We start from the raw sequence: 27,921 nt of genomic DNA on the forward strand, positions 1-27,921 counted from the left end.
CACAACTCAGTGAGCTAGAAAGCGATTGTTGTGCAGAGGCTGTGGGCGCCCGGGGGGCGGGGGCCCCCCGGACGGCCCCCCCCGGGACCCTGCCCCCCAAAAGGGGAACGCAAAAAAAAAAAGAAGCCCAAAAAAAAAAAAAAAAAAAAAAAAAAAAAAAAAATGAGTAGGTCTGACCATCTGCCTGATGCCAGGAGCAACGAGGCAGGAGCAGCCGCGCCTCGATCACTGTCTACACACACGTCCCTGCTGGTGTCGCACAGCCCCGGCGTTTATACACACTACGTGTGCTGCATGCGTGTCCCTGAGACACGTTGTTACACACAGTGTGAGGGTTTTTTTGTTTTTGAATTCTGATGTCATTTATTGGCACAAAAATTATTCAAATACAACATGGTGTCTAGACATGGCTACACTTTATATTTTGTGCATTTAGTTTATATTTCTCTTGCTCCTAATTCCCAACATGTACTAGACCTTCCTTCTCTGTGTCAGCGGTGTGAGGTTTTGAGGTTAGTCTGTGTTGACGCGTGGAGCTGTGACTGTTGGAAGCATGTTGTCACGTCAAGTTTATCTCTTGGTTGTTTGCACAACTCAGTGAGCTAGAAAGCGATTGTTGTGCAGAGGCTGTGGGCTGTCCAGGACCAGGCAGCAGTGTTGAGGACTGAGTTTAAAGACCAGTTTGAACAGTTTTGGTTAGCTTCACGTTCAGAGTTAAATGACTGATTCTTCATCTGGGCTTGGTGCCAGCCTCCCAGTCTAACCCTGGGAGATGGCATAGGACGATATTTCTGACAGACACACAGGAGACCTCCAGCTAATATGAGAGGGCAGCGTCACAGCCCCAACCTGTGGCTTCTGTGCTCTGTCCTTGCTGTGGTGGTCACTTGGTCCTTTTCTCTCAGTTGACTTACAGAGACTGGTTACAGCTGGAACTAGAAATTCAGCCTGAAGTTGATTCTCTTTCAGATACAGAAAGGTAAGTGCTTAAAGGATCTACCCTTTAAAATGTTAATACAGTTTTCTACACTGTCTTAAGTCTAAGTTTTGTCATTATATCTTCAGTTTAATGTTCAGTTTAACATAAGTGTATGAGTACAATTTTATTCATTCTTTTATTCGAGAAACACTTATTGACCTACAGTTTGCCAGACACTTCTAGAATGTTCTGGAAGCTGGGGATGCAGTGTGAACAAGACAGATGGGGCACACGAGGCACATACAGGGCTTCCCACTTGCACTCTGCCCCTACGCCCCTAAGCCGTTCTTCACAGGAACTGTGCAGAACCGGGCCCTGTGTGAGCCTGGGGGCGGGCAGGGTGATAAATAAGGTGGATTAGAGGGCACTGAAGACACCAGATGGGGCTTTGGGAGCTGGTGCCGGCGGGCAAGGATCAGAGAAGGCTGCGCCTGGGGAGGGCCACAGTGGGGAAGCCCTGGAGGGTCTCAGCTGGTGTCGGCCAGCCAGGGAAGCAGAGGGGAGGGTGGGCAGCGCCTTGCCGAGTGCTGGCTTTGAGGCATGGCACCAGGGGTGAGCGAATCAGAGTCTGAGCCCCATGTGAGTCCCGGGGCTGGTGACTGAGACCGCCAAGACGTCAGGTGTGCTATCCTGGCCTCGAGCAGGTGCTGAGGGGCCGTGGGTTTGGGGGTGGGTCAGGGGGCACAGAAGCCAGAGGTGGCTGTCCTCAAGCCACCGTACTTGGAGTGGTCAGAGACGTCCCTGAACACGGGGGTGCTGTGTCGTGGTGTCAGATTCTGACGGAACAAGTAGAATGAGGAAGGACAGTGATGGGCAATGGGAGGGATGACCCGCTTCCTTTCCCAGCTCAGTGGGCGCTTCCACCTTTCAGGTTTGTGCGCAGCCTGCCTCCTGTGCGCTTCCTTCCTTGCCAGGAGGGAAAGAAGGAACTAGTTTTCTGGCCTGCGGATCCATAGGACCCCTTCTTAACTCACCCTCAGGTCACTGTGTGTTGATGGTGTGGGTCCTGTTCAGGGCCTCCTTCCGTCTCTCCTGGTTGCAGTTCCAAACAGGCTTTGGCGGCTCGCTCCCTGCCCCTCGTGGTCACATGGGGAGGTCCTGCTTGGGTCCTGTTATTCCTGCAGGAACAGACTGCAGTGTTGGTGGCTGTCTGTGCTGTGGTTTCAGCACCACGGAGCCTGGTCCATATGTGGATGCTTTGCTGGTGGACCTGGGACAGTGCAGGCACCCGCTTCACCCCCAGCTCAGCAGCTGTAGACCTGCAGTCCCCGTCACCCCTGGCTGAAGCAGACCCTGGCCCGTGCCTCCCTCAGCACAGACCCTGGCATTTGCATTGCAGGCAGGACTTCCACCAGTGGGCCATCCACCAGCACTTCCTCCCCGCGCCCTCTGCCACCGGGGGCTGCGATGGAGACCTGGAAGTCGCCTGTGCCACGCTTGTCGACGTGCTCATGGACTTCTGCCAAAGGTTAGGAATGTTAGTGCCCAGAAGAGTCTGTCTTTTGATTTTGGTAGCTCTAAGAATGTTTTTATTTCTCTCAGTCCAGTTTGTGTTATACAGAGCACAGTTGAACATATCCTGATCGCAAGTTTGGGTTTTCGAGATAAAGGCAAGCTTCCGGAATCAGCTTCCTCTCTGTGCATAGATTTGCCAGTGGCAGTGACCTGGTCTTTCTGCTTTGTCTCCTGCTATCAGGGTTATTAGCAAATGTGATGAGAGTAAAAGGTCAAGCAAGTGGTGGGCACCAGTGTTGTCACCCACAGTGCAGGGAGCACTGGCGTGGACTGCCTGCCATGAAAGGCAGGCGTTCCTGGTACCAAATGGGCTGTGCCAGGTGTGGCCTTCTGACGTGGCCTGTTTTTCTCATCGTCCTCGTGGTTGCTGTGTCGAGGTGGTACGTCATGTTATCTCATTATGGTTTTGATTTGCTTTTCCCTGATGGCTTATGATGTTGAGCATCTTTTCACGTGCTGGTTGACCATTTATGTTATCTTTTTTGGACAAATGTCTAATCAGATCCTTTGCCTACTTAAAATTGGGTTATTTGCTTATTGAGTCATAAGAGTTCTTTATATACTCTAGATACTTGGTCCTTACCAGATACATGAGTTGCAGATATTTTCTTCCATTCCATGAGTCATCGGTTCACTCCCTAGAAGGGGTACTTTGATGCACAAAAGTTTTAAATTTTGAAGAAGCCTTATTCATCTATTTTTAGATTTAGCTCTTATTTTTAGGCCTTTGATCCATTCTGCATTAATTTTTTATATGGTGTGAGGTAGGGATCTGGCCCCATTCTTCTGTATGTGGATATCCAGTTGTCCCCTTTTGTTGAAGAGACTGTCCTTTCCCTGTTGAATGGTCTTGGTCCATTCTGCATTAATTGTCCCCTTTTGTTGAAGAGACTGTCCTTTCCCTCTTGAATGGTCTTGGTACTCCTGTGGAAAGTCCATTAGCCATACATGTGAGAGTTCACTCCTGGACTCCTGATTCTATTCTACTTATCTATATGTCTATCCTTGTGCCAGGACCACACCATTTTGATTACTATAGCTTTGTAGTAAGTTTTAAAATTGGAAAATGTGGGGATTTCTTGGTGGTCCAGTGGTTAGGACTCTGCACTTTCACTGCTAAGGGCCTGGGTTCAATCCCTGGTCGGGTAACAAGTTCCAACGAGCCATGTGGCATGGCCAAATATAAATAAATTTAAAAAATTGGAAAATGTGAAATCCTCCAACTTTGTCCTTTTTCAGGATTGTTTTTGGCTATTCTGGGTCCCTTGCACTTCCACCTGAATTTTAGGATCAACTTATCACTTTCTGCAAAATGAGATGAGATTCTGATAATGACTGCATTGTATCTGTAGATCAGTTTGGGTAGCACTGCCATCTTCCTATCCATGAACATGGGGTGGCTTTCCATTTATTAAGGTCATCTTTAATATTTTCAACAATATCTTATAGTTTTTAGCACGCAACTCTTGCATCTCCCTGATTAAATTTATTAAGTATTTTATTCTTTTTAGCACCATAGGCTCATTGCTTTAATTTCACTTATTTGCTCTGGTGGTTTTTTATTGTGAATTCTTTAGGATTTTCTATATAAAAGGTCTTGAAATCTGCCAGTAGAGATGGTTTAACTTTTTCTTTTCCAATCTGGATGCCTTATATGTACTGATTTATTTATTTGCTGAGTTGTCCTGGCCAGAACTTGACAGGGCAGTGTTGACTGGAAGTGGTATGAGTGGACAGTTGTCCTGGTCCTGATCTTAGGAGGACAGTTTTCATCATTAAGTACGGTGTGAACTGAGGGTTTTTCATAGATGCCCTTTGACAGGTTGAGGAAGGTCCCTTTTACTCCTAGTTTTTTTTGTTTTGTTTTGTTTTTTGTTTTTTTTTAAATCATGAAAGGGTATAGCATTTAATTTAATGCTTTATCTGTGTGGTTTTTGGTTTTTATTCTACTCATATGTTTATTGCATTAATTGATTCTTGCATGTTGAGCCAACCTTGCATTCTTGGGATAAATCCCACTTGGTCGTGGCATGTAATTGTTTTGATGTGTTGCTTGAGTTGGTTGCTGGCTTTTTGCTGTTGTTGGCACACCGTGAGTGTCCTGCAGTCTCCGGGTACCTCCTGGCCCTGTGACCACAGGCCACTCTGGAGGCAGGAGGAGAAGCAGGCAGCCCAGCACAGTTAGGAGACACTTAGGAGGCTTTCACTGTGTTTTCATTTCAGTTCAAGGAGTTATGATCACTCAGAGAATTCTGATTTGGTTCTTGGTGGCTGCACAGGAAATCGCGATATTTTTTCCAGATTGCAGGTGAGTTAAAAGATGTAAAACTCAAGTGTGTCCACTGCGTTTAAGCCGCGTGCTATTAAGGTATTTATTATGAATATCCAGTGAGTCCTAAGGAACCTGACCAGAACGAAAGCTTGAGTCACATACACAATGGCTGAGACCAGAGAGGCCACGTGCTCTGTGAACTCACCTCACCGTGAACATCACAGGAACACGGAAACGAAAACTGTAATATGGGAAGCATCTCCAGGCTTTAGGACGTTTAAAATTTGAGAACAGGAAGTAAAGATACTGACTTTGGCAGCAGCGTGGCTGCTACTCCTGTTCTCTGCTTTGTAACTCCTGGTGCTGCGTTGGGAGGTCAGGCTCTGAGGATTGACATAAATAACCCTCCACTTGGCCGAGGATCAGGAGTTTGCAGATGTCGGAGGCTGGGAGACTCTCCCGTCTCCCGGGTCACTTGGCAGCAAGGCAGGAGCACTTTTAGGAGAGTGCAGAAACCGTGTTTCTCACATTGAAGTGAAAGGGGCGTTTCTGTCAGCATCCTGCTCTCCCCAGATCTCTTGAGCGTGAACTCTGGGGTCAGAGTGCAGAGCAAGGCCCCATCCTGCATCCTCGTCCACTGTTTGCACTGGGGGTCTGTAACTTTGGAAGAGTACGTGCAATTCTGTATAATAGGAGTCGGTGTTCCCGCTGTCACTCTTAAAAAAGTGCCTGACTTTAGAACATGTGGGGAATGAAAGAGAAATCATGGAGGATGTGGTCTGGAGCACTGGGGAAATGTACTTAAAAATGAGTAAAGCATCCCACAGAGAAAGGACCCGAGTCCCCCAAGCCCTCATCTTGACCTTTGTCCTCCACGTCCGTCATAACTGAACGTGGAAGAAAGTGACCTGTGAGGGCAGACACAGCGGGAGATGTGGGGTTGGGGTCACACATGACGGGGCGATGATGAGACGGGTGCTCTGCATCTGGGGGGTGAGACAACACACGTGTGCCTGCAGGCTGTGTGCGCACCTCACTTGTGTGATTCACCCTCAGGCTGTGCACACACCCCCACCTGCACAGGGGAGCAGGTGATAAACACGGGTGAAGTGTTAGCCATGGGGAGCCTGGGGAAGGGTGTTCTTTGCACTGTTCTTTCTTCATTTTTGCAAAATCCTGCAGTTGTTCAGTCATTTCCAAGTGAAAAGGCTAGTTGCACTCACTCTGCTGGCCCCACCTCAGGGCCCTGCTGGCCCCACCTCAGGGCCCTGCTCGGAGTGAGAGGCCCCAGGATTTCTGCCTCTGGCCGTGCTTTCTTCCAGGAGATGGCTGCTGACCTGGAGCAGGGCCCAGCGCCCCTCGGCCATGCTGCTCCCCGGGGCCACTTCCTCTTTGGAGTTTTCTGCAGACGCCTCCAGGCCCTGGCTCGAGGGTGGGACGTGGCCAGCCGCCTGCAGCGACAGCAGGAGCTGCTCATGTGCAAACGGTAACACAGCTTGTGCCCCAGGGTCTGTCTTCACTTTGGGTTCTCTTCCCACTAGTCGCTCGTCTCTGGCCCCCGCCCCAGCCTGGGACGGCACCTTCCCCGGGTCCCCCTGGAGAGCAGGGTCTAGAGGTGTGAAAGCAACTGGGGGTGAAAGTTCTCCTCCTGGGCTTCAGAAACCCCTCAGTTCAAAGACCTCGTGTGGAATGTGCGCTCAGGGTCCTCACTGCATCACGGCTGAGCCGTGATGTCCTTCCCGGTCTCGTGAACTGGTTGGTTAACACGCTGCTCCCTGCCCTTGGTCATCGTGTAACATCACACCTGGTCTGGGGACACACAGTGAGTGTCCGTCGGCCCAGCAGGGCAACAGGCCGCAGACCAGGGCCAGTTCCGAGTGGGCTGGGAGGGTTGGCTGCGCTCCGAGCGTAGCTCTTGGGGTCACCGTCCATGCCTCCCTCCTCCCAGCATCCTCCTCGGCCTGCCCCCCTCCGTGCTTGTCGGCAGCCCCCGCTTGGAGCAGCTGGCCGCCCCCGACTGTGATGACTTCTTCCACTTGGTCAACTCGGAGCTGGTAGGCGCAGGGCAAGTGAGCTGGGGTGTGGGGTCGAGGGGCTACGTGGGCACCTCAGGCTGGCTCTGGAAAACTCAACAGCACATCCGTGGTCACGTGGAGCCAACGCCTCAGTGCATGTCCTGCCTGCCCACGCCGGGTCTCTGAGGGTAGGACGTGGCGCTCGGAGCTGCCGGTGAGCCCTTCACCTGGCTCGGCACCGGCCTGCGAGGCTAGCGACTGGGCAGCCTCGTCCTCCGGAGCACGACTCCTTCACGGAACCTTCCCCAGGGTGACCAGCTTGGGCCCTGCATGTGCAGACCATCCTGCCCGCCTTGCCTCCCCTCCGTCGGTTTCTTTTGGGGGCACGGAAGCCAGATGGTGCCCTGGCTCGTCAGGGGCTCCAAAGGGTGACATCCCTGTGACCTGCATGCGGTCAGGGTCAGGGAGGTGCCGTGCATAAGTGCTCCCCTGCCCACTGCAGGGGAACGGCTTCTACACCAAAGATGGGTTCCCGCTTTCTAGAAATGCACACGTGACTAGAGCTTGACCTGAGGTTCTGTTTATTTGTGTGGAACTTTAAAAGGTAACTGGGGAAGCAGCAGAAATGAGATGAGATTTTCTTTAAGTTCGTTCTAAAGGCTGTTTCCCTTCGAGCCTTGAGAACGCCTGTGAAAGCAGCCAGGGAGGACACGGCAGGGATAGCACCTGGCCCGCCCGCCTGGGCCCATAGGGTTTGCGCCACGGCTGGCGGTCGCAGGGGTGGACGCGAAGCCACACGGAGCCAGCCCTCCATGGACCGTGGCGGTGCCATCCTGCCGCGTGTCCTTACGTGCTGGAGCCCCCAGCAGCTGCCCGCCCTGTCCTGTGCGTGCTTCCTCACTGGCCTCTACCGTTGTGCAGAGAAACTTCTCCCACGACGGCGCCCTGACCCATGACATCACGGCCCACTTCTTCAGGGTAATTTCCTTTCCCTCTGCCCCTCCAGCGTCGCTGCTCACTCAGACCCCAGGGCTGGGCCCTTGCGTGCGTGGCAGCTCCCGGGGCCCTGGTCCACGTGCAAACCCTGCGTGCGGGCGTGTCTCCCCGCAGGGGCTCCTCAACGCCTGTTCACGAAGCAGAGACCCCTCCCTGGCAGCCGACCTGACCCTGACTGCCTGCCAGACCCAGTGCCCCTTGCTTCTGACCTCTGCTCTGGTAGGCTTCGCATCTTCTCAGGGGCGTTCCTGGACCTGGCGCAGCCGGGGTCCGCCCAGGGCTTCCTGGCAGCGTGATTCAGGGGAAGCTGCACCAGGAGCAGTTGGGACAGACCACAGGAGTTGGGGTGGGGCTCCTCAGGAGTCTCTGTGCCCGGAGCCGTTCACACTCCTACTTGCTCTGTGCTGACTGGAGCTGAGCGGGGACTGCTGCTCTGCTGGTCCGGCTGCTGCCCCAGCCTCTGCTGGCCCGGCCTTCTCGTGACGTTCCACGGGTGGGGCTCCCACGCGGGCTTTCTCACCCCTTCTCAGTTTTGTCGGGAGGGAGGACGCAGCGCATTCCTTGCTGGCTCCCTGGGCGGCTGTGGCCCCTGCCTCACGGCTCGGCAGCTCAGCAGGGCCGTCCAAGGACCGGGCCATTCTCTGTCCGCATCCTGCGTCCTCCGCGGATGAGGATGAGCACGCCTCACGGAGCTGCTTTGGGCCTTAAATGAGACGCTGTCCTTGCGGTTATGAAGCACTTGATGAGCGGGAGACAGGCTCTGGGGGTGTCGGCCTGCGGGCAGACGTTGCCCGCGCAGATCGCCAGCGTCACCCGAGGCTTCCCGATCTTCTTGGTGAGGGGGGTGGGGGAACTGACCCGTCGGTGCCCGCTCTCTCCCATGAGCTGTGGTGGCCGCACCTGGAGCCCGAGCTTCACCGCCGCTGGAGGAGATGCTCCCAGAGCCCGCTGCCTGCAGAGCTGCGGAGGCTGCAGGAGGCCCGGCACTTTGCCAGGAGGTGAGTGCGGGCAGCGGGACCCACTCTGGGTTACGTGCATCGTGTCTCGGGAGCTGGAGGGGGCCCTGGGGAGGCTCTGTGAGGCCCACGTGTGGAAGGGGGAAGCAGAGCCGAGCGGACACGTTCCCGTCAGACTGGTATCCGGGGTCCACCTGCCCGTCTCCTCGCACATCCGAGTGGTGCTGTCCTCGGAGGTCACAGCAGGGATTGCTGGCCCCATCCAGCCTCCCTGCATCTTCCTTTGTGACCCGTTTTTATCCGAGGCACCTGTGTCCCCCCCCAAAGGGTCAGGGATGCTCGAAATCTCAGAAAACGAGGAAACCAAGTCTGCCCACAGAGTCTAATTCTGCAAAGAGCAGAGAACTTTCTTAAATCACTGCATTATATTCCATTTTTAACTTTCGGCCCAGTTTTAACCTTCTGGAGAACCGTGAACATCACAGTGCAGTCGGAGTGGGGGCTGAGTAGAAGGCGGGTGCAGACTCTGGGGGGAGGACTCCTTGCAAAGCTGAGGCTGCTGGGACCGGGCTCCCCCTCCAGGCATACCGCTTCCTGTGTCTGGGGCAGAGGGGCATGTTGACAGCCAAGGGCCAGCCTGTGGAGACTGGTTGGGAGGCCGGGGCGGGTGCGCTTTGGGTTCTGGCTGTGACGGGGGGGGGGGGGGGGGCTCTTGTGGTGACACACACCTCCGTCTGCGGCAGCGTCCTCTCCCCCCTTGCGGCACCCCCCACACCTGGCCCGGCCTGGCTCTGCGCGGCTGCCCTGCACTTTGTGATTCGACGGGCCGGGAAGGAGAGCATCCGGTGGGAGCTGGGGCAGCTGGATGGCCAAGGAGAGGAGGTAAGAGTGAGATCCTTTCCCTGCGTGTCCTTTTCCAGCAGCCTCACTGGTTCTCAGGGTTCCGACCACACTGTGCTTTTCAAGGGCAGACAAGAGTTTGGGGTGCTTGTAACTTTATTTGGAAGCAAAAACTTACTGGGTTTGTAGGTTTAGTAAGACTTAGGTTCTCAGGTTTGTTGATAAAGAGGGTACTTTACATTTCATTCTCAAGTGCTTTTATTCGGCCTGTTTATCAACGCAACCCCGGGGTGGGGGGTCAGGGCTGGCTGTCAGCTGTCCAGCGGGACCTTCCGTCTCATAGCCTCCAGGCACCCGCACCCCAGTTAGCTGCTGGCAGAGACCAAGGGTGGACAGAGGGCTGCTCGGATGGCAGGCTGGTGGCCCCACTGGGAGCTGTGGGACCCCCCAGGGACCCCTACCCAGAGCTGTGGCGTGCTCCCGTGTCTCCCCCAGCTGAACCCCTGGTTCTGTGAAAGCCAGGGTCCCGCAGTAGCTCAGGCCGTACACACCTGCCTGAGAACGGTTGCTGAGCTGTGAGTTTTTGGTGATTATAATTTAAAGTAAGAAACTACCAGGGAGAGTCTATTTTTAAGAGTTTTCAGGTTGTTTCTGCTGGAAGGATTTTAGTGGCTCCAGAGCCTCCAGGCCACTGTCACCTCTACACACTCTGGCCTGGGGGATCAGCAGAGACAGGTCCCCAAGCAGTAATAGTTTATAACCCACTAAATTTTCTCTTTAAGAGTGACTGGAAAATTTTCTTTCTCTGGAGATCCACTTAAGAGAGATTTATAACCTAGGCCTGTAAATTGTTCAGTTAACGAGGAATGTGTTCTTTCCCCATTTAGAATTACTTTAAGGGAACGGAGCACAGGTAGTTTTATGTTGTCAGTGGACCTGTTTTTATTTGCAGCTGTTGGTTTTCCTGTTTTTTTTTTCCTTGATGGGCCTGCTCTCTTCACATCTGACCCCACAGGTAGGTCAGACCCTCTGCCGCCGTGGGCAGGGCGGCAAGCAGCTGGTACGACCCCCCAGGGCACTTGAAACCATGGGTCTCCCCGTCTCCCCCGAGACCTCCTGAGTTAGGGTCTCGTGGTGGTGGGGGGGGTGGGCGCGCCTGGGACCTTTGTGTCGAAGGCTTTCTCAGGAGAGAAAACCCCAGGTCGTTGGCCTGCCTCTTGGTGTCTTATGTCCAGAGGCCCCAGGTGGACACCTCTTCCTCACGCACTTGTCAGCTTAGGGTCCTTCTCCTCCTCCTCCTGTGGGTAACAGGCCGCTGGCTCCCTGAAGCCTCTGGACGTCTGTGCCGAGGTCCTGGGGTGTCTGCAGAGGAAGAGGGTTTCCTGGCTGCCGCTCTTTCAGTTGACGGAGACGGGTGAGAAATCCGGAGACCGACTGGCCGGCCTGTGTCTGTCCTGGTTCCCAGCCCTCTGCTGGGAGCACAGGGGGCGGCAGGGTCAGACTGCGGCCCCGTTCTTTAGTCCTTCTCTTCAGAAGCAACTTTCAGATGGTTAAACATGAGCCTCTCCTTGGGGCTCACTTTGAAAACTCATTTTTGCAAGTTTCTGTTCTTGGTAAGTATGTAGACTCATTTAAGCAAAATAATTTAGTGGAGTATCGAGGATCCCAGGGACCCCGGCCCCCAAGCTCTACTCTGCAGCATGAGGACATCACCCCTGCGTCACAGGCACACGACGCCCGTGAAGACCCTGACCCTGCAGGGAGGCACCTGCGTTGCTGACGGAGCCCCTCTGTGTTGCAGATGCTGGCCTGGGGCGCACCCTCCTCCGCCTGGCCCCCGACCACCAGGTCAGGCTGCTGCCGCTCGCCTTCTACAGGTAACCCCGGGGCCTGCTGGTCAGGGGAGGGGCGGCGGGGCTCCCTCGAGATGGGAACGGCTGCTCCTCTGCTGCCTGCACCGGCCTCAGTGAGGTCAGTGAGGTCTGGGTCACCTGACATCCGTCTCTGCTTTCAGCCTCCTGTCCTACTTTGACGAGGACGCCCTCCTCCAGGAAGACGCCTTCCTGCACGTTGCTGTTAACATGTACCTGAAGCTCGTGGGCCTCTTTGTGGCTGGGGAGACTGGTGCGGTTTGGACTCTGGCCCACGGTGGGGACCTCCAGGCCCAGGCAGGTGCAGGGCCAGGCCTGTCTCCAGACGGACCCGGGCGGCCAGCTCTTGGGGGCCTGTGCAGCCCCTCCCGGCGCAGCACGCAGCTGTGGGCACCCTGACCGCGGCTCTGTCTTCTCTCCAGGGCGACCCCGTAAGCCTGATTACAAACGCTCGTCTTTTTCTGCTGCAGTCGATACCTCGGTGCCCGAAAAGGAGCTTCTCAGACGTGGCAGAGGTAACGCCCAGATGCTCGCCTTGCTGTCTGTCTTTTTAAGTCCCCATCGCTGTTCACTGTGAGGGTGCTGAACGCCTTCGGGAAAACGAGCATGCAGCGTCCAGCACTTGGCATCCCCCCGGGCCCTGGGTGTTTGGGGGCCATGGGCAGCAGCACGGGCCCAGCACACGGGCTTTCTTGCAGCTGCTGGGCGCGAGTGCGGACTGTGACCCGGAAGTGCGTGCCGCCCTCCTCAGCAGGCAGCAGGCCGTGCTGGACCCTGACCTCTACCAGGCGCCCCGACTCTTCTGACAGGATCTGTGCAGGGCACAGCCCAACTCCTCGGTAAATAATTTATTACAAGCGTTAACGTGGAGCTCTCCGTTGCCCTGAAAAGTGGGTTACAAACCTCGACTGCATTAGCGGGTTAGAGGAATCATTTCTTTGAAGTCTGCCTCTGGCCCCAAGTCACTCTGTTTATAGAAGAAACTGCCGGTCCCGGAGCAGAAGCCACAAGGCCCCGTGAGCTGTGTGCTGAGCCCCTGCCACCCAGCACACGGGGTGGAGGCTCGTCGGGGTGCAGAGCTGTGCCGTCAGGCCTGAACCCCCATCACTGCCCACTGAGCTCGGGGGCGGGCGTGCCCTCAGGTGGGCTCAGCCTTCACGGCCTGCCCCGCTGCGGGCCCAGGCGGGGGCTCCGGGGCCTTGTCCGGGGTCTGCGTCAGGGGGTGCACCATGGACATGTGCACGTTGAGGTTGTGAGCCTTCTCGAACCGCCGGCCACACTGGTCGCAGGCAAAGTCCAGCTCCGTCTCGGCCTTGTGCTTGGTCATGTGGTACTTCAGGGATGCCCGCTGTCGGCACTGGAACCCGCAGACTTCGCACCTGGGGGCCGGGGGCAGGTGAGCCAGGGCACCGCTGGTGGGAGAAACCCCCCCCCAACCCCCCACCCCACTTACTGCAGGGGCTTGGCTCCTGAGTGGCGCATCTGGTGGACCAGGAGGTGCTTCCGTTGCTTGAAGGTCTGCCCACACTCGTCACAGATATAGTTCCGCACCTCTGGGGACCAGAGAGGCAGTGACCACAGGCCCTGACACCCTCCCCTCGGTGCCCAAGTGCCTTACAGGTGACACAGCTCTGATACAGAGCCCTCCGGGTCGCCTGAAAATTGTCACCTGGCTGCAGCTTCCTCTCCAACTACTGTGTACATTTCACCTGGAGCCTGTTTTCTTGCCCTTTAGGCCGATTTCCTTGAGCACAAATTTTTAGAGGAAGCCAAAGCAGCAAGGTTTCATAGATGACTGACTGATGACAGCTGCTGCTACTCTAAGACCCACCGTCACGCTGGGCCCTCTGCGGGGTACCCACTGCAAAAGCAATCTTAACGCTCTTGAACAGACTTGAACCGTCACGCCCCACGCCAGTGGTTCCACTGCAGGCCGTGCCAGTGGGGCAGCTGCCACACGCTTCCCGCCCCACGTCACTGCACGTCCCACTGCTCATCTACCAGTACCTGAACCAGCCTCCCAGGCAGGCTCCTCCCTCACTAGGGGCAACTGTCCCCATAGCACACGATCTAGCCTCTTTTGTGTTAAAAACAAAAACTGCTTGTGGTCACGACCACTGGCATCCAGACTGAGAACAGCTTGACCCAACCCAAGAGAATTACTGTGTTTGTTAGAGACACAGACAAGAACACTTGGAGCAAAAAACACAAGGAAAACTGTTTCGCTGTGGAACCAACAAGTAAATGTGCGCCAACAATTAAACGGTCAACTCTGAGTGAAGTAACTCATTTTTACAAAGTTCAAAACGAGAAAAACTCTCTCTTAGGGATAGACACAGATGTAACAAATCTATCTAGAAGGGGGTGCGGTTTGGGAGAGCTGCCTTCTGTGCAGAAGCAGTGACGATGCGCACCAGGCACGTAAGAGTCCAAGGTATGAACGCATGTTCAGAGAGAGAAGGGGGCAGTGGGCCTCACGTGCTGTTGGCGGTGATGACCAGGGCACTGTCTTCACTGTGCTTCCTCCCCCAGTTTCTACAACGGATGCGGGTCACTTGTAATCCAAAAAGCACACGTCATCTTCTTAAAGTAGTGATTTAAAAAAACACGACAGTAAAGCCACAGAGAGGTACCAGGATTCTTTGGCGCCGGTTTCCCAGGAGGCAGCCCTGTCCACGGGGGTGGGTGGGGGGACGCACCTGTGTGGATGAGCTTGACGTGGCGCTGCAGGTAGCGGTCGATCATGAACACCTTGTTGCAGCCGGGGTGCGGGCAGGGCCTCTCCCGGACCTCCTCGTGGTGCTCCTTGACGTGCTTCTGAGGGAGGGACCGGGGACCTGAGTGCCTCGGCCTGGCCGACACCCCTGATCACAGCACGTGCCTCCCTCCCACAGGCCCCGCTCAGCACCCTCCTCTCCCCAGAGGAACAGATCCCAGCACTGCAGGCCTGTCCAGCCTCCCCCCAATCCTCACGGGCCAGGGCCCTCACCTTCATGCCGTCAGCCCCACGGTACACGGCCGTGCAGCCCTGGTGAGGACACTTGTAGATGGTGGGCAGCTCCTCCCTGCAATGCAGAGCACACGTGGAGCTGCGGCCCCGACGGGCTGCGTGGCCCGGACGGGCTGCGCGGCCCCGGCCCCTCACCTCTCACAGCGCGGCTTGCCCTTCCAGCCCGGCTTGGGCCCAGGTTTCTTTCGAATTTTTGGTTCTTCTGGCTTCTTGGCTTCTTTGCTTTCACTCTTCTTACCAGAGATCCTGGGGGAAAAAGAGGACACCAGTCAGTGATGTTTCTGATTGTTTGCATATGCACTGCGGGAGGTGGGTCTCCTCGGGCCTCCAGGGCTAACCTGCTTCAGTCCCCGTGCTGACTGGCTGGCCCTCATATTGACCCTTGGCCGCCAAAGCTAGAACAGCTCTTCGGGGAGGTGGAGGCGCTGCACTGCCCCCTCGGGACACAGGAGTGGGCCTTCATGACAACTTTCACTCCCTGTCTGAAACATCAACACCATAATTTTGGAGACAGCATGGAAAAAGGTGGGGCAGGGGAGACTCGGGGGTCAGTCCCTCAACAAAACTATCGTTAAGCTAGAAAAGGTCAGGATCCACTCTTCTGGAACCTGCTGGGAGACTCACGGCAGCCAGGAGAGAGCTCTGCGCCCACTGCCGTCCCCCACTCCACAGCCCCTGGGCAGCGGGGACCTTGTCCTCCACACATGGGGTCATGCATTTCAGCCAGTCTCGCAGGCCCCAGAGGACCAGGCCAGACACAGTAACTTCCCCCCCGCCCTGTGGTGTCCTTCAAAGACTTAAAGATACATGCACACTTTTCTTTCTAGATCCAGGAGTTTAAGGAAATCTGTCAGGAATAGAAGGAAACTTCTAGGGCCATAGCAACAAGCCCACAGCTGACACCATGCTTGGTGGTCAAAGACTGGAAGCTTTTCCTCTGAGATCAGGAACAGAGAGAGAGGGGGCGGTGGGCCTCATGTGCTGTTGGCGGTGATGACCAAGCAAGAACAAGACAAAGATGCTCATTTTCACCACTTCTCAACAGAACACTGGAAGTCCTAGCCACAGCGAGTAGGCAAAAAAAAAAAAAAAAAAAAAGAAAAGGCATCTAAATTAGAAAGGAAAGAAAATTACCTCTTCACGATGTCATGATCTTATATGTAGAAAACCCTAAAGAACCCACACAGAAAAATAAATTCAGCAACATTGCAGGGTAGAAAATCAACACACAAAAACCAGTTCTATCTCTATACACTAAAAATGAACAGTCCAAAAAGGAAATTAAGAAAACAATTCATTTTTAATAGCATCAAAAAGAATAAGACACTTAGGAATAAACTTAACCAAGGTGAAAGACTTGTACACTGAAAGCTGCAAAATGCTGCTGAAAGAAGTTAAAGACCTAAATAAGTAGATATCTCATACCCATGGATTGTAAAGATGGAAGTAATCCCCCAAAGCAATCTATACGTTCAATCCCTATCAAAATCCCAATGGTGTTTTTTACAAAAACAACAACAACAAAAAAACAAATTTTCACATAGAATTTCAAGGTACACTGAATAACCACACAATTTTGAAAGACAACAAAGCTGGAGAGTTCAAACTTCCTGATTCCAAAATTTACTACAAAGCTACAATAATCAAAACTGTGTGGTACTGGCAAAAAGACAGACATACAGACCAACTGAATAATTGAGTGACCAGAAATAAACCCTTGCAAGTACAATCAACTGATTTGACAAAGGTGCCAAGACCACTCACGGGGGAAAGGACAGTCTTTTCAACAAAAGGTGCTGGGACAACCGAATATCCACATACAAAAGAATGGAGCTGGATCCCTACCTCACACCCTACGTAGAAATTAACTCAAATGGATCAAAGATCTAAAACTAAAATTCTTAGGGGTAAATCCTCTAGGACCTTAGATTTGGGAATGGTTTCTCTTAAATATGACACCAAAAGCACAGCCAACAAAAGTAAAAACAGGTAAACTGGACTTCAAAATAATTTTTTGTGCACCAAAGGGCACTATGAAGAGAGTGAAAAAAGGGAGAATATATACAACTCAATGGCAAAAAAGCAAACAACTCAATTAAAAAGTGGGCAAAGGACTTGAATAGACACTTCTCCAAAGAAGATACAAGCATGTGAAAAGATGCTCTACATCACTCATCACTAGGGAAATGCCAATCAAAATGACGAGATACCACTTCACACCCATTAGGATGACTATTAAAACACACACACACACCCATAAAATAACAGATATTGGTGAGGATGTGTAGAAATCAGAACCCCTGTACACTGTTAGTAGGAAATGTAGAATGTGCAGCTGCTGTAGAAAACTGTATGGCAGTTCCCCAAAAAGTTCAAAGTACCATATGACCCAAAGAATTGAAAACAGGGTCTCAGACAGATACTTGTTACAACAGCCTTTATACCATGATTCACAATAGCCAAAAAAAGTATAAACAACCAAAACTGACAGATGAATGGATCAACAAAACGTGGTCCATCCATACGATAGAATTTTTTTTTTTTTTTGACCACACCGTTCCACATGCGGGATCTTAGTTCCCCGACCAGGGATCAAACCCATGCCCACTGCAGTGGAAGAGTGCAGTCTTAACCACGAGACTGCCAGGGAAGTCCCTTTACAATAGAATATTACTCAAGTCATAGAAAGGAATCAAACTGACACATCACAACATGGATGAATTTCAAAAACATTATTCTAAGTGGAAGAAGCCCGTAGCAAAAGGACACATAACATGTTATTGCACTTGTATGAAGTCCCCAGAATGGATACCTAGATTAGGAGTTGCCAGGGCCTGTGGGGAGGAGAGGGGAGGTCGTTGCTTCATGGGGACAGAGTTTCTACTTGGGATAGTAAAAGTCTGGAAATAGTGGTGACAGTCGCACAACACTGTGAAAGCACTTAAATGCCACCGAGTTGTACACTTTTAAAAATGGGGAAACAGTAAATGTTCTTACGTATATTTTACCACAATTGAAAACATAAACAGGGCTTCCCTGGAGGCGCAGTGGTTGAGAGTCTGCCTGCTAATGCAGGGGACACGGGTTCGAGCCCTGGTCTGGGAGGATCCCGCGTGCCACGGAGCGGCTGGGCCCGTGAGCCACAACTACTGAGCCTGCGCTCCGCAGCGGGAGAGGCCGCGATAGTGAGAGGCCCGCGCACCGCGACGAAGAGTGGTCCCCACTTGCCACAACTAGAGAAAGCCCTCGCACAGAAACGAAGACCCAACACAGCAAAAATAAATAAATAAATTAAAAACATAAACAGCTGTCCTCCTCTTTAAACAGTGCATTAACAAGAACCTTCTCAACAACTGTACAGGCTGCTTCTCCTTTTGTCTAATAACTGCTCTTCTGCCTGGCCACGGTCCTGGCCTCCACCCTCCCCCTCTGCTGCGTGGCTTAGGTGCCCAGTCAGAGCTGAACCGTAACCAGTGCTTGCAGAGGATTACACGTTTCTTGAGAGCAGGAGGCTTCAGAGAGCCCACAGGTGTCTCAGGTGAGTCCTTGAAGGACAAGGTGTTGAGGTCCCTGCGGACGCAGGAGGACCGTGCTCACAGCGCCCAACTCGGGGCTGCCAGCGCCCTTCCTTCCCATCGCCGCTCAGGCTCCTTCTCTCCCGCTTCCTGCTGGAGCCCTGGCCCCTGCCGCCTGGCTGCGGACCCCGACAGGCACGGCTGCTGCAAGGTCACATGGACCACGGCTGCTCAGAGGCCCCATCCTAGGACGTCAGCTGGCACTCACATCATGGCACCTGAGGCACCAAGTGGCCGTCAGGGCTAAGCCCAGAGCTTCCGCCAGCCCACTGCTGCCCAGTCCCAACTCCCACAGGCCTCTGAACACATACCTTGTGTGTCCTGTCCTACAGCATGTGTCTGTGTGCCCTCCCAGGGGCCTCCTGGAAACCCAGGGACACGGCAGGTGTCCCCGTCCCCACACCAGTGGCCCCAGGCCTGCTGGGCAGCAGGACGTAAGAGGTGGGTTCGTGGAGTTCAGGGTGGGGAGCGGGGGCTCCTGCCGCAGCCCCGGGCGGCACCGTGGAAGCAGATGTGGTCTCCCCAACCTAGCCCGCCTGACGCCCCCCCTTGGCCCCAGGCAGTGTGTGTCCACTCAGGCCTGCTCGAGGGCTCGTGACTCAGCCAGCCCCACACGCTGACTGGGATCTCCTAGGCCGCCTCCTCTCCTGTCTCTCTACCCACACCGCCCACACGGGAGCTTAAAGCAGAAAAGGAAGCCATGCTTTTGCTTCTCTGTTTTGTTTTGTGCTTTCCCGGCTGATGGTGTGGTGCTCCTGAGATTTTGTTCCACGTCAGAGGCCCAGGCTGGGCATCTACTAACTGGAGGTGTTTGGGGTGTTCCTGGGCACAGGGTGACACAAGTGAAAATCGGCCTTCTCTGCCACGACCCCGCGTTCTAACGGAGAGAGGACACAAAGCCGCGCAGGGGGCAGGCTGCCCCAGCGAGGAAGTGGCGTGGCAGTCAGAGCCAGAGGCGGGCCTGAGAGCCGCTGATGAGCCGGGAAAGTGGGGCCGACAGCAGACGCGGGGGGTGGCGGGGTCCCATCCCCAGGGCTCCTCGCACAGCTGGCTGCCGCCCCCCAGGGTGATGCCAGGCCAGGCCCCTGCGCTGAACTGGGCAGGTCCTCCCGGGTCACCCAGAAGCCACACTGTGCCGAGCTTGGGAGGTCAGGCCATCAGAGAAGCAGAAAGCATGTGCTGAGCGAGGCAGACGGGGGCAGCGAGCTTCCGTCCAGTCCCCGCTGCCCCCCAGGACAGACGCACGTCTCCAGGTCACCCACTGGACACCTCCCACATCCCGCGAGCTTACAGCACCACTGTCCCCCTTACTTCTTTTCTGGGTAGGGCTCAAAGGACTCGTCTGAGGACTGGGTATTCTGCTTCTTATCATTTTCGTCTTCACTCAGGAAGTCTCTAGGAGAGAAGAGAGAACCTTTAGCAAAGCTCTGGGGCCGGTGACGGAGCCAGTGAAACTTCCTGTCTAAAGGCACCCTGTGGATCCCCACACTGCACGTCTTAGCTCTCCTCAAAAGGCCTAAAATTCCCAAGTCTCCAATCCCATCTCCTAACAGCAAGGGCACGCCAGCCAGGGTCACAAGCTGACGATCCCGTGTAAGCCACACTTCTCATCACGACACCAGGACCCCGATCTCCCAAAGAGCCTCTCTACCGGGGCCCGAGGCAGGGGGTGAAGACCCTCACAAGAGGCGGGCTTCTCAGGAAGTGGGCCTTTAGAATGTCACCTCACCCCCATAACTGTGAGCACCTGCCCAGATGAGAGGTCAGCTGTCAGTCATCTCAAAGGTCACAAAGGCCAAAAAAACATCTGTACGTCTGTAACCTTTACCCTGAAGTGTGAGTCACTACACAGGCTCTGCTGGGCAGCGGACAGAGCCCAGCTGTCACACTCCCCACAGAGAAAGGCCCAAGGCTGGCTGGTGGCTACGGAACAGCCACGGCCTCCTGACCCCGGGGGAGTTTGTGGCACACACGGTGGGGTTCCTCCAGCACCTGGGTCATCCGTCACTGGCACCAAAGTCACGCTGTCCTTCTACTTGTTTGGACAAAAGTGCATCTGCAGTCCAGCCAGAGCTCGCAGGGCAGGGTGGGAAGGCTGGCTGGCGTGCGGCCTCCATCCCGAAAGGTTTGGTCTTGGAGCCCGGGGGGTGGCCCCAGGAGCAAACAGGTGCCCCTTCCAGGAAGGTTTGTCCTCCTGTAGGGAGCCTCCACCCCCATGTCACCAACACATGATAGAGGGCCAGAGGCTGGCTTCTGTTCTAGTAATGTCTGGGGTTGGCTCAAAACTCAGGCCTTGGAGGGCAAGACAAGCAGCAGCAGCAAAGGACCAGCCAGAGGACCATCTGAGCAGAGTAACTTCCATACCACCCTGGCCAGGCCCCCTGCAGCTCCATCAGGTCTGCGGTGCCCCGGGGACCCAGGAGCCCCCAATCAGGAACGGAAGCCTGGAAGCACCCCCCGCCGCTCCCCTCCTCCCAACAGAGAAAGCGGGGAGGCCGGCCGAGACCCAGGCTGCCGGCCCCTGGGATGGCGGAGTTTGGTTTCCAAGGAGGAATTTTAGGCTATGTAAACCCACTCTTCTCTCACCCCTCAGAAAGGTCACTGAACTCGTCTTTTACCCGATCATCCGAGGTTGGAGATGGAACCTGCTTCTCACCCAACTGCCCTGAGAAACAAAGAACAAGACTCCAGTCACCCGTCACCCCCAGACAGCCAGGGGTGCTCCCCGCAAGGACGACGGGGAGCCTGGGGTCCCCCTGCCTCCAAGTCACTCACCTCCCAACCCATCCCGCACGTGGGGGTGGCCCCAGCGCCGGGCCACCCCCATGTCCAGCCAACAGTAGCAACACCAGCAAGCCCAGCCCCTCCCCAGGGGTTCGGATCCAGCCGCTTTGGGATGGGCTGCCTTGTACTTTGTGGATGTTTTGGGACATTTAAAAAAATCACTGTTATCCAAGTACTGCAGGCACACAGTTTAGAAACGCAAGCAATTCTAAGAACTGTGCAGCACAAGTCTCTCCCCTCCAACACCAGCGTCGCCCTCACTCTGAGCCGTCCAGTGGCTGAGGGTCAGCACACGGGGCAGCCTGGTGCCCACACGGCAACAGGCGCCCACATGGAGGCCGAGGGACGCGGCCGGAAGCCAGCCTGGCCCTCCGAACATGACGTCTGCGAACAGCTGCGCCTAACCCACAGTGCCGTGGGATCGGGCCCCGAAGAAGGGGCCGCCCAGAGCAGCCTGTCCACACTGGTCCCACTGGGCGCTGGTTGAGGCCCAGGGAGAGACCTGCAGCTGGCTCAGGACAGCCTCAGACACCAACCGCCGTCGGGCCCCATGAGGCCCCCGTCCTCTTCCACCCTCTGTGCCCTGGGCCCATGCAGGCTTAGAGGAAGCCTGCGGGGCAGACGAGTGTGCCGTCACAGAAAGCGCTGGAACAGGGTCCTCGGCCTCTCTGCTGTCAGATGGCCGTGAGGCGGCCCCCGGCATTACCCTGGCCCCTCCACGCACGACACTGCAGCCACCGCCCCAACACACGCTTCCTGTCGAGGGCTCTGCCTGGCCCAGGACTAGGAATCCTGGTCAGACAGCCCAGAGGCGCCTCCTACCTGGGGCCCCGCTTTGGGGGAGGCTTGGCTGAGGCGGGGGGCCCGGCCCAGGCCCCACCGGGTCGCCATCTGAAGGAGGCCGGGCTGTGTCTGTGCTGGGCAGCGTCTCGGTCTCGGTCTCGGCCCCGGCGGCGGTCGCTCTGCCCTGGGAGCTCTGAGGGGCAGCCCCGCTGGGGCTGGACCCCCGATGCCGGGGGAGCCCTGGGGCCAAATCCTTGTCCCACGTCCGCCTGACGCCCAAGGTGCCGTCCAGCAAGAGGGCCCCGCAGCTGGAGTCGGCGTCCATGGTGTAGTCGTGCCCTCGGTCACAGCCCCACATGGCCCGGACGATGCCACAGTACTCGGAGGACAGGGTCCTCTGGAGGCTGGGCAGGGCCCCGCAGCCGGCCGCGTGTCCGTGCACCCACCCCACCAAGCCACGCAGGCCCTGGGGGCTCGAAGCGATCAGGTCCACTGAGGAGAGGCAGAGACGCCAGCCCATGGCCGGTGAGCACGGGCACCTCCCACCCCGCCCACCCCACGCCCCACCCTGGGGGTGCACTCACCCACACACGCTCCCTCCTCCGCCCCCGTCCGAGGCTGCACACCGACCCTGCAAAGGAGCAGCGCCGCCCACTGAGAGCAGGAGTGGGCCCGGCCGCTCCGCGTGCAGTCTGAGCCCTCTCCTCCGAGGCCGCCCGCCGGGCCCCCCTGCCCACACACCCGTCGCACTGGTGCTCACGAACGTCTCCCTCACCCGCCATGATGGGCTCCCCGTGAGGAGGCTCCCACCCGGGCCACCCTGTGCCCACGCGGCCCGCTTGTGGGGTCTCCTGCACGCCCCCAGCGAACGAGGGAGGGCGCCTACTTTGCACAAGGCTTCCGGCGGCCCGTGGGGGGAACGTTGACTCTCTGCAGGAAAGACGTGAGGAGGCCGTGGCACTGGTAGAACTGGGTGTGGCAGTTCTTGCAGACAAACTGGGACAGAGCCGGGTCCTGGTGGACGGCCACCCCCAGGAGGCGCTGGAAGTCCCGGACAAAAACACGGTCCCCAGGGGCCGGTCTTTCTGAGCTCTCCCCAGGCGCCCTGCCAGAGATGCTGCGGAGACTCCGAGAGGAGAACTTCCCGTGACAGAGGCGACAGTGCCCCATGGCCAGGGCCCGGGCCGTTCCTGGGCAAGCACAGGAAACATGAAGTCAGGCATGCAAGACAGCTCCCAGGGGAGGTGAGGCCCACACTCCGCCAGCCTCCCAGCTCCTGGAGCAGGGCCTACCCAGACATGCCCCTTAAACACAGGCGCAGGTCTGGGCCAAAGGCAGGCCTCTGGCTCCGGTCTCCCAGGCGAATACACAGCCTTTGGGGAGAATGGCCAGTGGAGGGCCTTCTGGGCTAGAAAACCTTTCAAAGAATTCTAAATGCCTCCAAAACAAGGCTTTTTTTTTTTTTTTTTTTTGGCTCTGTTGGGTCTTTGTTGCTGTGCACGGCTTTCTCTAGTTGCAGCGAGCCGGGGGCGGCTCTCCGTTGCAGTGCGCGGGCTCTAGGCACACGGGCTTCGGAAATTGTGACACGTGGCCTTAGTAGTTGTGGCTTGCAGGCTCTAGAGCACAGGCTCAGTAGTTGTGGCACAAGGGCTGAGTTGCTCTGCAGCTTGTGGGATCTTCCCGGACCAGGGCTCAAACCTGTGTCCCCTGCTTTGGCAAGCAGATTCTTAACCGCTGTGCCACCAGGGAAGCCCAACAAGGCCAGTATTACTCTGATACTAAAACCAGACAAGTACACAACAAGAAAAGAAAATTACAGGCCAATATACCTAATGAATGTAGATGTAAAAATCTTCAACAAAACAACAGCAAACTGAATTCAACAATTAATTTAAAAGATCGTGGAGACTTCCCTGCTGGTCCAGTGGTTAAGAATCCGCCTTCCAATGCAGGGCACACGGGTTTGATCCCTGGTTGGGGAACTAAGATCCCACATGCCACGGGGCAACTAAGCCCGCGCACCACAACTACTGAGCCCGGCGCCACAACTACAGAGCCCACACGCTCTGAAGCCCACGCGCCACAACTACAGAGTCCATGCACTCTGGAGCCTGCATGCCACAACTAGAGAGAAGCCCGTGCGTCGCAACGAAAGATCCCGTGTGCCACAACCAAGACCCGATGCAACCAAAAAATATATAAGTAAAATAAATAAATAAATAAGTAAATAAAAGATCATGCACAATGATCAGTTGGGATTTATTCCAGGGATGCAAGGCTGGCTCAACCTCCCCAAACCAATCCATGTGACACACATTAACAAAGTAAAAAATAAAAATCATACAATCATCTCAATAAATGCAGAAGAAATGTTTCACAAAATTCAACATCCATTCACGATAAAAACCTCAATAAATTGTGTACAGACAGAAAGTATCACAACATAATAAAGGCCATATATGACAAGCCCAGAGCTAACATCATACTCAATGGTGAAGAGCTAAAAGCTTTCCTCTAAGACCAGGAACAAAGCAAGGATGCCCACTCTCACCATTTTTATTCAACATAGTATTGGAAGTCCTGGCCTGAACAATTAGACAAGAAAAATAAAAACCACACAAATCATAAAGAAAGAAGTAAAACAACCTCTATTTGCACATGATATTATATATAGAAAACTCTGTAAGACCCCACCAAAAAAACTGTTAGAATAAACAAAGTCAGTGAAGTTGCAAAATATAAAATCAGTATACAAAAATCGGCTGACTTCTAAATACTCACAAACTATTAAAAATTAAGAAAACAACCAGATTTATAATTGTGTCAAAAAGAATAAAATCCTTAGGAAAAAATTTAACCAAGGAGGTGAAAGACCTGTACACTGACAACTATAAGACACTGAAGAAAGAAACTGAAAACACAAATAAAGACAGTCCATGCTCGTGGGTTGGAAGAATTAATATTGCTAAAATGTTTACACTCCCCAAAGCCATCTACTAATTTAAAGCAACCCCTATCAAAATCCCACTGGTATTTTTCACAAAAATACAACAATCTTAAAATTTATATGGAACCAAAAAAAAAACAAAAAACCATGACTAGCCAAAGCAATCCTGAGAAACAAGAACAAAGCTGGAGGCAACATTTCAAACTATATGGAGGCATGATCATGGAGGCATGACTTCAAAGTATACTACAAAGCTAGAGTAATCAAAACAGTACAGTGTTAACATAAAAATAGACATGTAAGCTAATAAAACAGGATAGAGAGCCCAGAAATAAATTCATGCGTACAGAGCCAATTAGTTTACAACAAATGAGCCAAGAACATACAGTGGGGAAAGGACAGTCTCTTCAATAAATGGTGCTGCGACTGGGAGATTGGGATTGACATATATACACTAATATGTATAAAATGGATAACTAATAAGAACCTGCTGTATAAAAAAATAAATTTAAAAAAAAATGGTGTTGGGAAAACTGGACAGCCATATGCAAAAGAATGAAACTAGACCACCACCTTATACCATACTCAAGATAAACTCAAATGTATTACAGATTTCAAAGACCTGAAAGCATAAAACTCCTTCATAGAAGAAAACATAAAGGTAAGCTCCTTGACATGGGTCTTGGAGATGACTTTTTGGATTGACACCAAAAGCAAAGGCAACAAAAGCAAAAATAAACAAATGGGCATATGTCACACTAAAAAGCTTCTGCACAGCAAAGGAAACCACCAACAAAATGAAAAGGCAACCTACTGAATAGGAAAAAAAGTTTGCCAATCATGTATCTGATAAGGGGTTAATAATCAAAATATGTAAAGAACTCATACAACACTATAATAAGAGCACAAATAATCTGATTTTAAAAATGAGCAGAGGATCTGAAGAGACCTCTTCCCAAAGAAGGCATAGATAACCAACAGGTGCGTGGAAAGGTGCGCAACATCACTAATCATCAGAGAAATGCCAATTAAAACCACAATGAGACATCACTCCCGCCTGTCAGAATGGCCACCACCAAAAAGTCAAGTAATAACAAGTGTCGGTGAGGGTGTGGAGAAAAGTGAACCCTTGCGCACTGTTGATGGGAATGTAAACTGGTGCAGCCACTATGGAAACAGTATAGAGGTTCCTCAAAAAATTAAAAACAGAACTACTACACAGTCCAGCAATTCCAGTGCTGGGTGTTTATCCTAAGGAAATGAAAACACTAACTTGAAAAGATATATGCACCCCTATACTCACTGCAGCATTATTTATAACTGCCAAGGTATGGGAACAACCAAAGTGTCCACCAATGGGTAAATGTTTAAAGAAACTGTGGTACATATACACAATGGAATATTTACTCAGCCACAAAAAGGTGAGAAAATTCTGCCATTTCCAACAACATGGATGGACCTTAATGGCATTACACCAAGTGAAGTAAGTCAGATGGAGGAAGATGAATACCATATGATCTTACTAATACGTGGAATCTAAAGAAAGAAAAAATCCTGAACTAATAGTTACAGAAAACATATTAGTGGTTGCCAGAGAAGGGGAGTGGGGTGGTGAGTGAAAGGCATGAAGTGGTCAGAAGGTACCGACTTCCAGTTATAAGTCCTGGCATGTGCTACACAGTACGGTAACTACAGATACTTCAGCATAATACTGCGTTGTATATTTGAAAATTGCTGAGATCTTAAAAGTAGATCCTAAAAGTTCTCATCTTAGAGAACTTAGAAGGGAAAACAACTTCTAAGTACAAGTGGTGATGGATGTTACCTAGTACACCTGAAACCAATATCATGTTATGTGCCAATTATACCTCAAAAAATTCCCCCCCAATAAAAATAATAATAAAGAAGAAAGTTTGAGTAAATAAATAAATGCCTCCACAGCTATGGAACTTCATAAACTAAGCTGGAAACTTCATTCCTCTTCACATCACCCTCCTGCGACCAGAACTGAAAGAGCACGTCCATGCTCTGCTTCTCCGGGGGTCTCCGGTCTGCAAGTGTAGATGATGCACCTCCCTCTCTGCCCCGGGGGAGGACTACATGAGAGAAGCGTGAAGTCCTTCTCGAGGGGGCAAAGGCATTACACGAAGGCAAAGTGCATATTAACGTCCATACCGCCTGCCAGGAGGGGGCCCCGGCACTCCTACACTTATCCCTCTTAAACCCTCTTAGTTCTGTTTTAACGAAGAGGAAGCTGAGGCCCAGACCAGATGAAGCCATTATCCGAAGAGCACAGGGCAAAACCACGACTGAAACCCAGGCCTGCCCGAAAGACGGCAGGACTTGAGCACTAATTACTCAGTGAGCTCAGAGTCGGCGCCGAAGGGACAGCTGTCTTGCGAAACATCACCCAGCGCAGCTGCGGCGTCCGCCGCGGAGACCGCCTCACCCCCTCCAGGCGGGGAGGCCTAGTCCGCTTTCTGAGGAGCCAAGGCACCCTGGGCCAGGTTGTCGCGGGGGGCGGGGGCGAGCGGGTGGTCTCGGGGGGCCGGGGAGTCACGGCGGGCCGGTGCTCCCCGGGGGCCGGGTGGTCGCGGAGAGACGGGTGTTCATGGGGGCTGGGTAGTCACCGGGAGCCTGGGGGGGTCGCGGGGGCACTCGGCGGTCACGAGGGGCCCCCGCCCGCCGCCCCTCGAGCCCGGACGGCAGGACCCACCTGCCTCGTCGGCGCCGTCCTCGCCCGCGTCCGCGCAGGCCCGCGTCGGGCCCCAGCCCAGCCGCGCAGCCACCAGAGCCGCCGCCTCGGCCACGTCGGGACCGCTGCGGGACGGGCGGCCCCGGGCCCGGCCGCCGCCACAGCTGCCGCCACCGGAGCTCCCGCGCTGCCCGGACACCCCGGGCGACAGGAAGCGCCCGAGCCGGTCCCGCTTCATCGCTGTGGTGGCGGCTTGAGGCCCCGGAGCTCCGCCCCGTCCGATTCCGTTCGGCCCCGCTCGGCTCCGCTCGGCTCCGCCCGGCCCCGCCCGGCCCTGCTCGGCCCGGCGCTCCGCCCCGTTCCTCCTCGCTCGGCCCCGCTCGGCCCCGCTCGGCCCCGCTCGGTTAGCCGGGCCAAGAGGCAGGGCTAGGTGTTGCTCTGCCCGGAGCCTCTCGTCCGCTAGGTTGGACTGTGCTCACTCGTTCAGTTCGACTCCGCCGTTCGGCTCCGCTGGACTCACTGGCAGCGGGGCGGGGCGATGAGGGAGGGGCGGGGCGATGAGGGAGGGGCGGGGCGAGTGATGGGGGCGAGGAGGGTGAGGAAACAGGGATTGGACGGATTGACAGCGGGAGGGGAGTGGCGAGGAAAGGGAGAAGGGGATGGGAGAAGCGTAGCGAGGAGGG

General features: G+C 54.4%; 2 protein-coding genes across 17 annotated transcripts in view; one reads left to right on the forward strand and one right to left on the reverse strand.

Annotated features, from left to right (window-relative positions):
• FANCA (FA complementation group A) overlaps positions 1-13,711 on the forward strand; it is a 58,141-nt gene extending 44,430 nt beyond the window's left edge. For 4 of the 10 annotated variants that reach the window (XM_029203124.1, XM_029203149.1, XM_029203158.1 and 1 more), the window contains 15 exons: positions 906-979; positions 2,319-2,447; positions 4,718-4,802; positions 6,089-6,252; positions 6,715-6,820; positions 7,703-7,759; positions 7,892-7,996; positions 8,663-8,775; positions 9,477-9,615; positions 10,526-10,588; positions 10,885-10,987; positions 11,375-11,450; positions 11,588-11,741; positions 11,867-11,959; positions 12,143-12,278. In XM_029203124.1, coding sequence (XP_029058957.1) covers positions 906-979; positions 2,319-2,447; positions 4,718-4,802; positions 6,089-6,252; positions 6,715-6,820; positions 7,703-7,759; positions 7,892-7,996; positions 8,663-8,775; positions 9,477-9,615; positions 10,526-10,588; positions 10,885-10,987; positions 11,375-11,450; positions 11,588-11,741; positions 11,867-11,959; positions 12,143-12,250 — 1,569 coding nt within the window. In that variant the 3' untranslated portion in view covers positions 12,251-12,278. Of the gene's footprint in view, positions 1-905; positions 980-2,318; positions 2,448-4,717; positions 4,803-6,088; positions 6,253-6,714; positions 6,821-7,702; positions 7,997-8,662; positions 8,776-9,476; positions 9,616-10,525; positions 10,589-10,884; positions 10,988-11,374; positions 11,451-11,587; positions 11,742-11,866; positions 11,960-12,142; positions 12,284-13,179 lie in introns of those variants that run through there. The other 6 variants (XM_029203108.1, XM_029203115.1, XM_029203139.1 and 3 more) reach the window with 3 other exon arrangements.
• Positions 12,518-27,809, reverse strand: ZNF276 (zinc finger protein 276). 7 transcript variants are annotated; one of them, XM_029203224.1, is made up of 12 exons: positions 27,260-27,800; positions 22,483-22,786; positions 22,181-22,227; positions 21,636-22,088; positions 20,616-20,694; positions 19,341-19,424; positions 14,590-14,700; positions 14,434-14,509; positions 14,144-14,261; positions 13,923-13,979; positions 12,898-12,997; positions 12,518-12,823 (listed from the first exon to the last, which is right to left on the reverse strand). In XM_029203224.1, exons 1-12 carry the CDS (start codon positions 27,474-27,476, stop codon positions 12,583-12,585), a joined length of 1,887 nt encoding a protein of 628 aa, XP_029059057.1. In that variant the 5' UTR covers positions 27,477-27,800; the 3' UTR covers positions 12,518-12,582. The 7 variants fall into 7 exon arrangements, 4 of the variants coding, with proteins under 4 accessions (XP_029059057.1, XP_029059066.1, XP_029059090.1 ...); XR_003790823.1 differs by having other exon boundaries at positions 12,542-12,823; positions 13,923-13,998; positions 27,260-27,809; XM_029203233.1 differs by lacking the exon at positions 13,923-13,979.
• Between the last annotated feature and the right edge of the window lie 112 nt (positions 27,810-27,921).

Source organism: Monodon monoceros, unplaced genomic scaffold (assembly GCF_005190385.1).
Source record: "Monodon monoceros isolate NGI ecotype Baffin Bay Population unplaced genomic scaffold, NGI_Narwhal_1 Super_Scaffold_10, whole genome shotgun sequence".
Lineage (NCBI taxonomy): Eukaryota > Metazoa > Chordata > Mammalia > Artiodactyla > Monodontidae > Monodon > Monodon monoceros.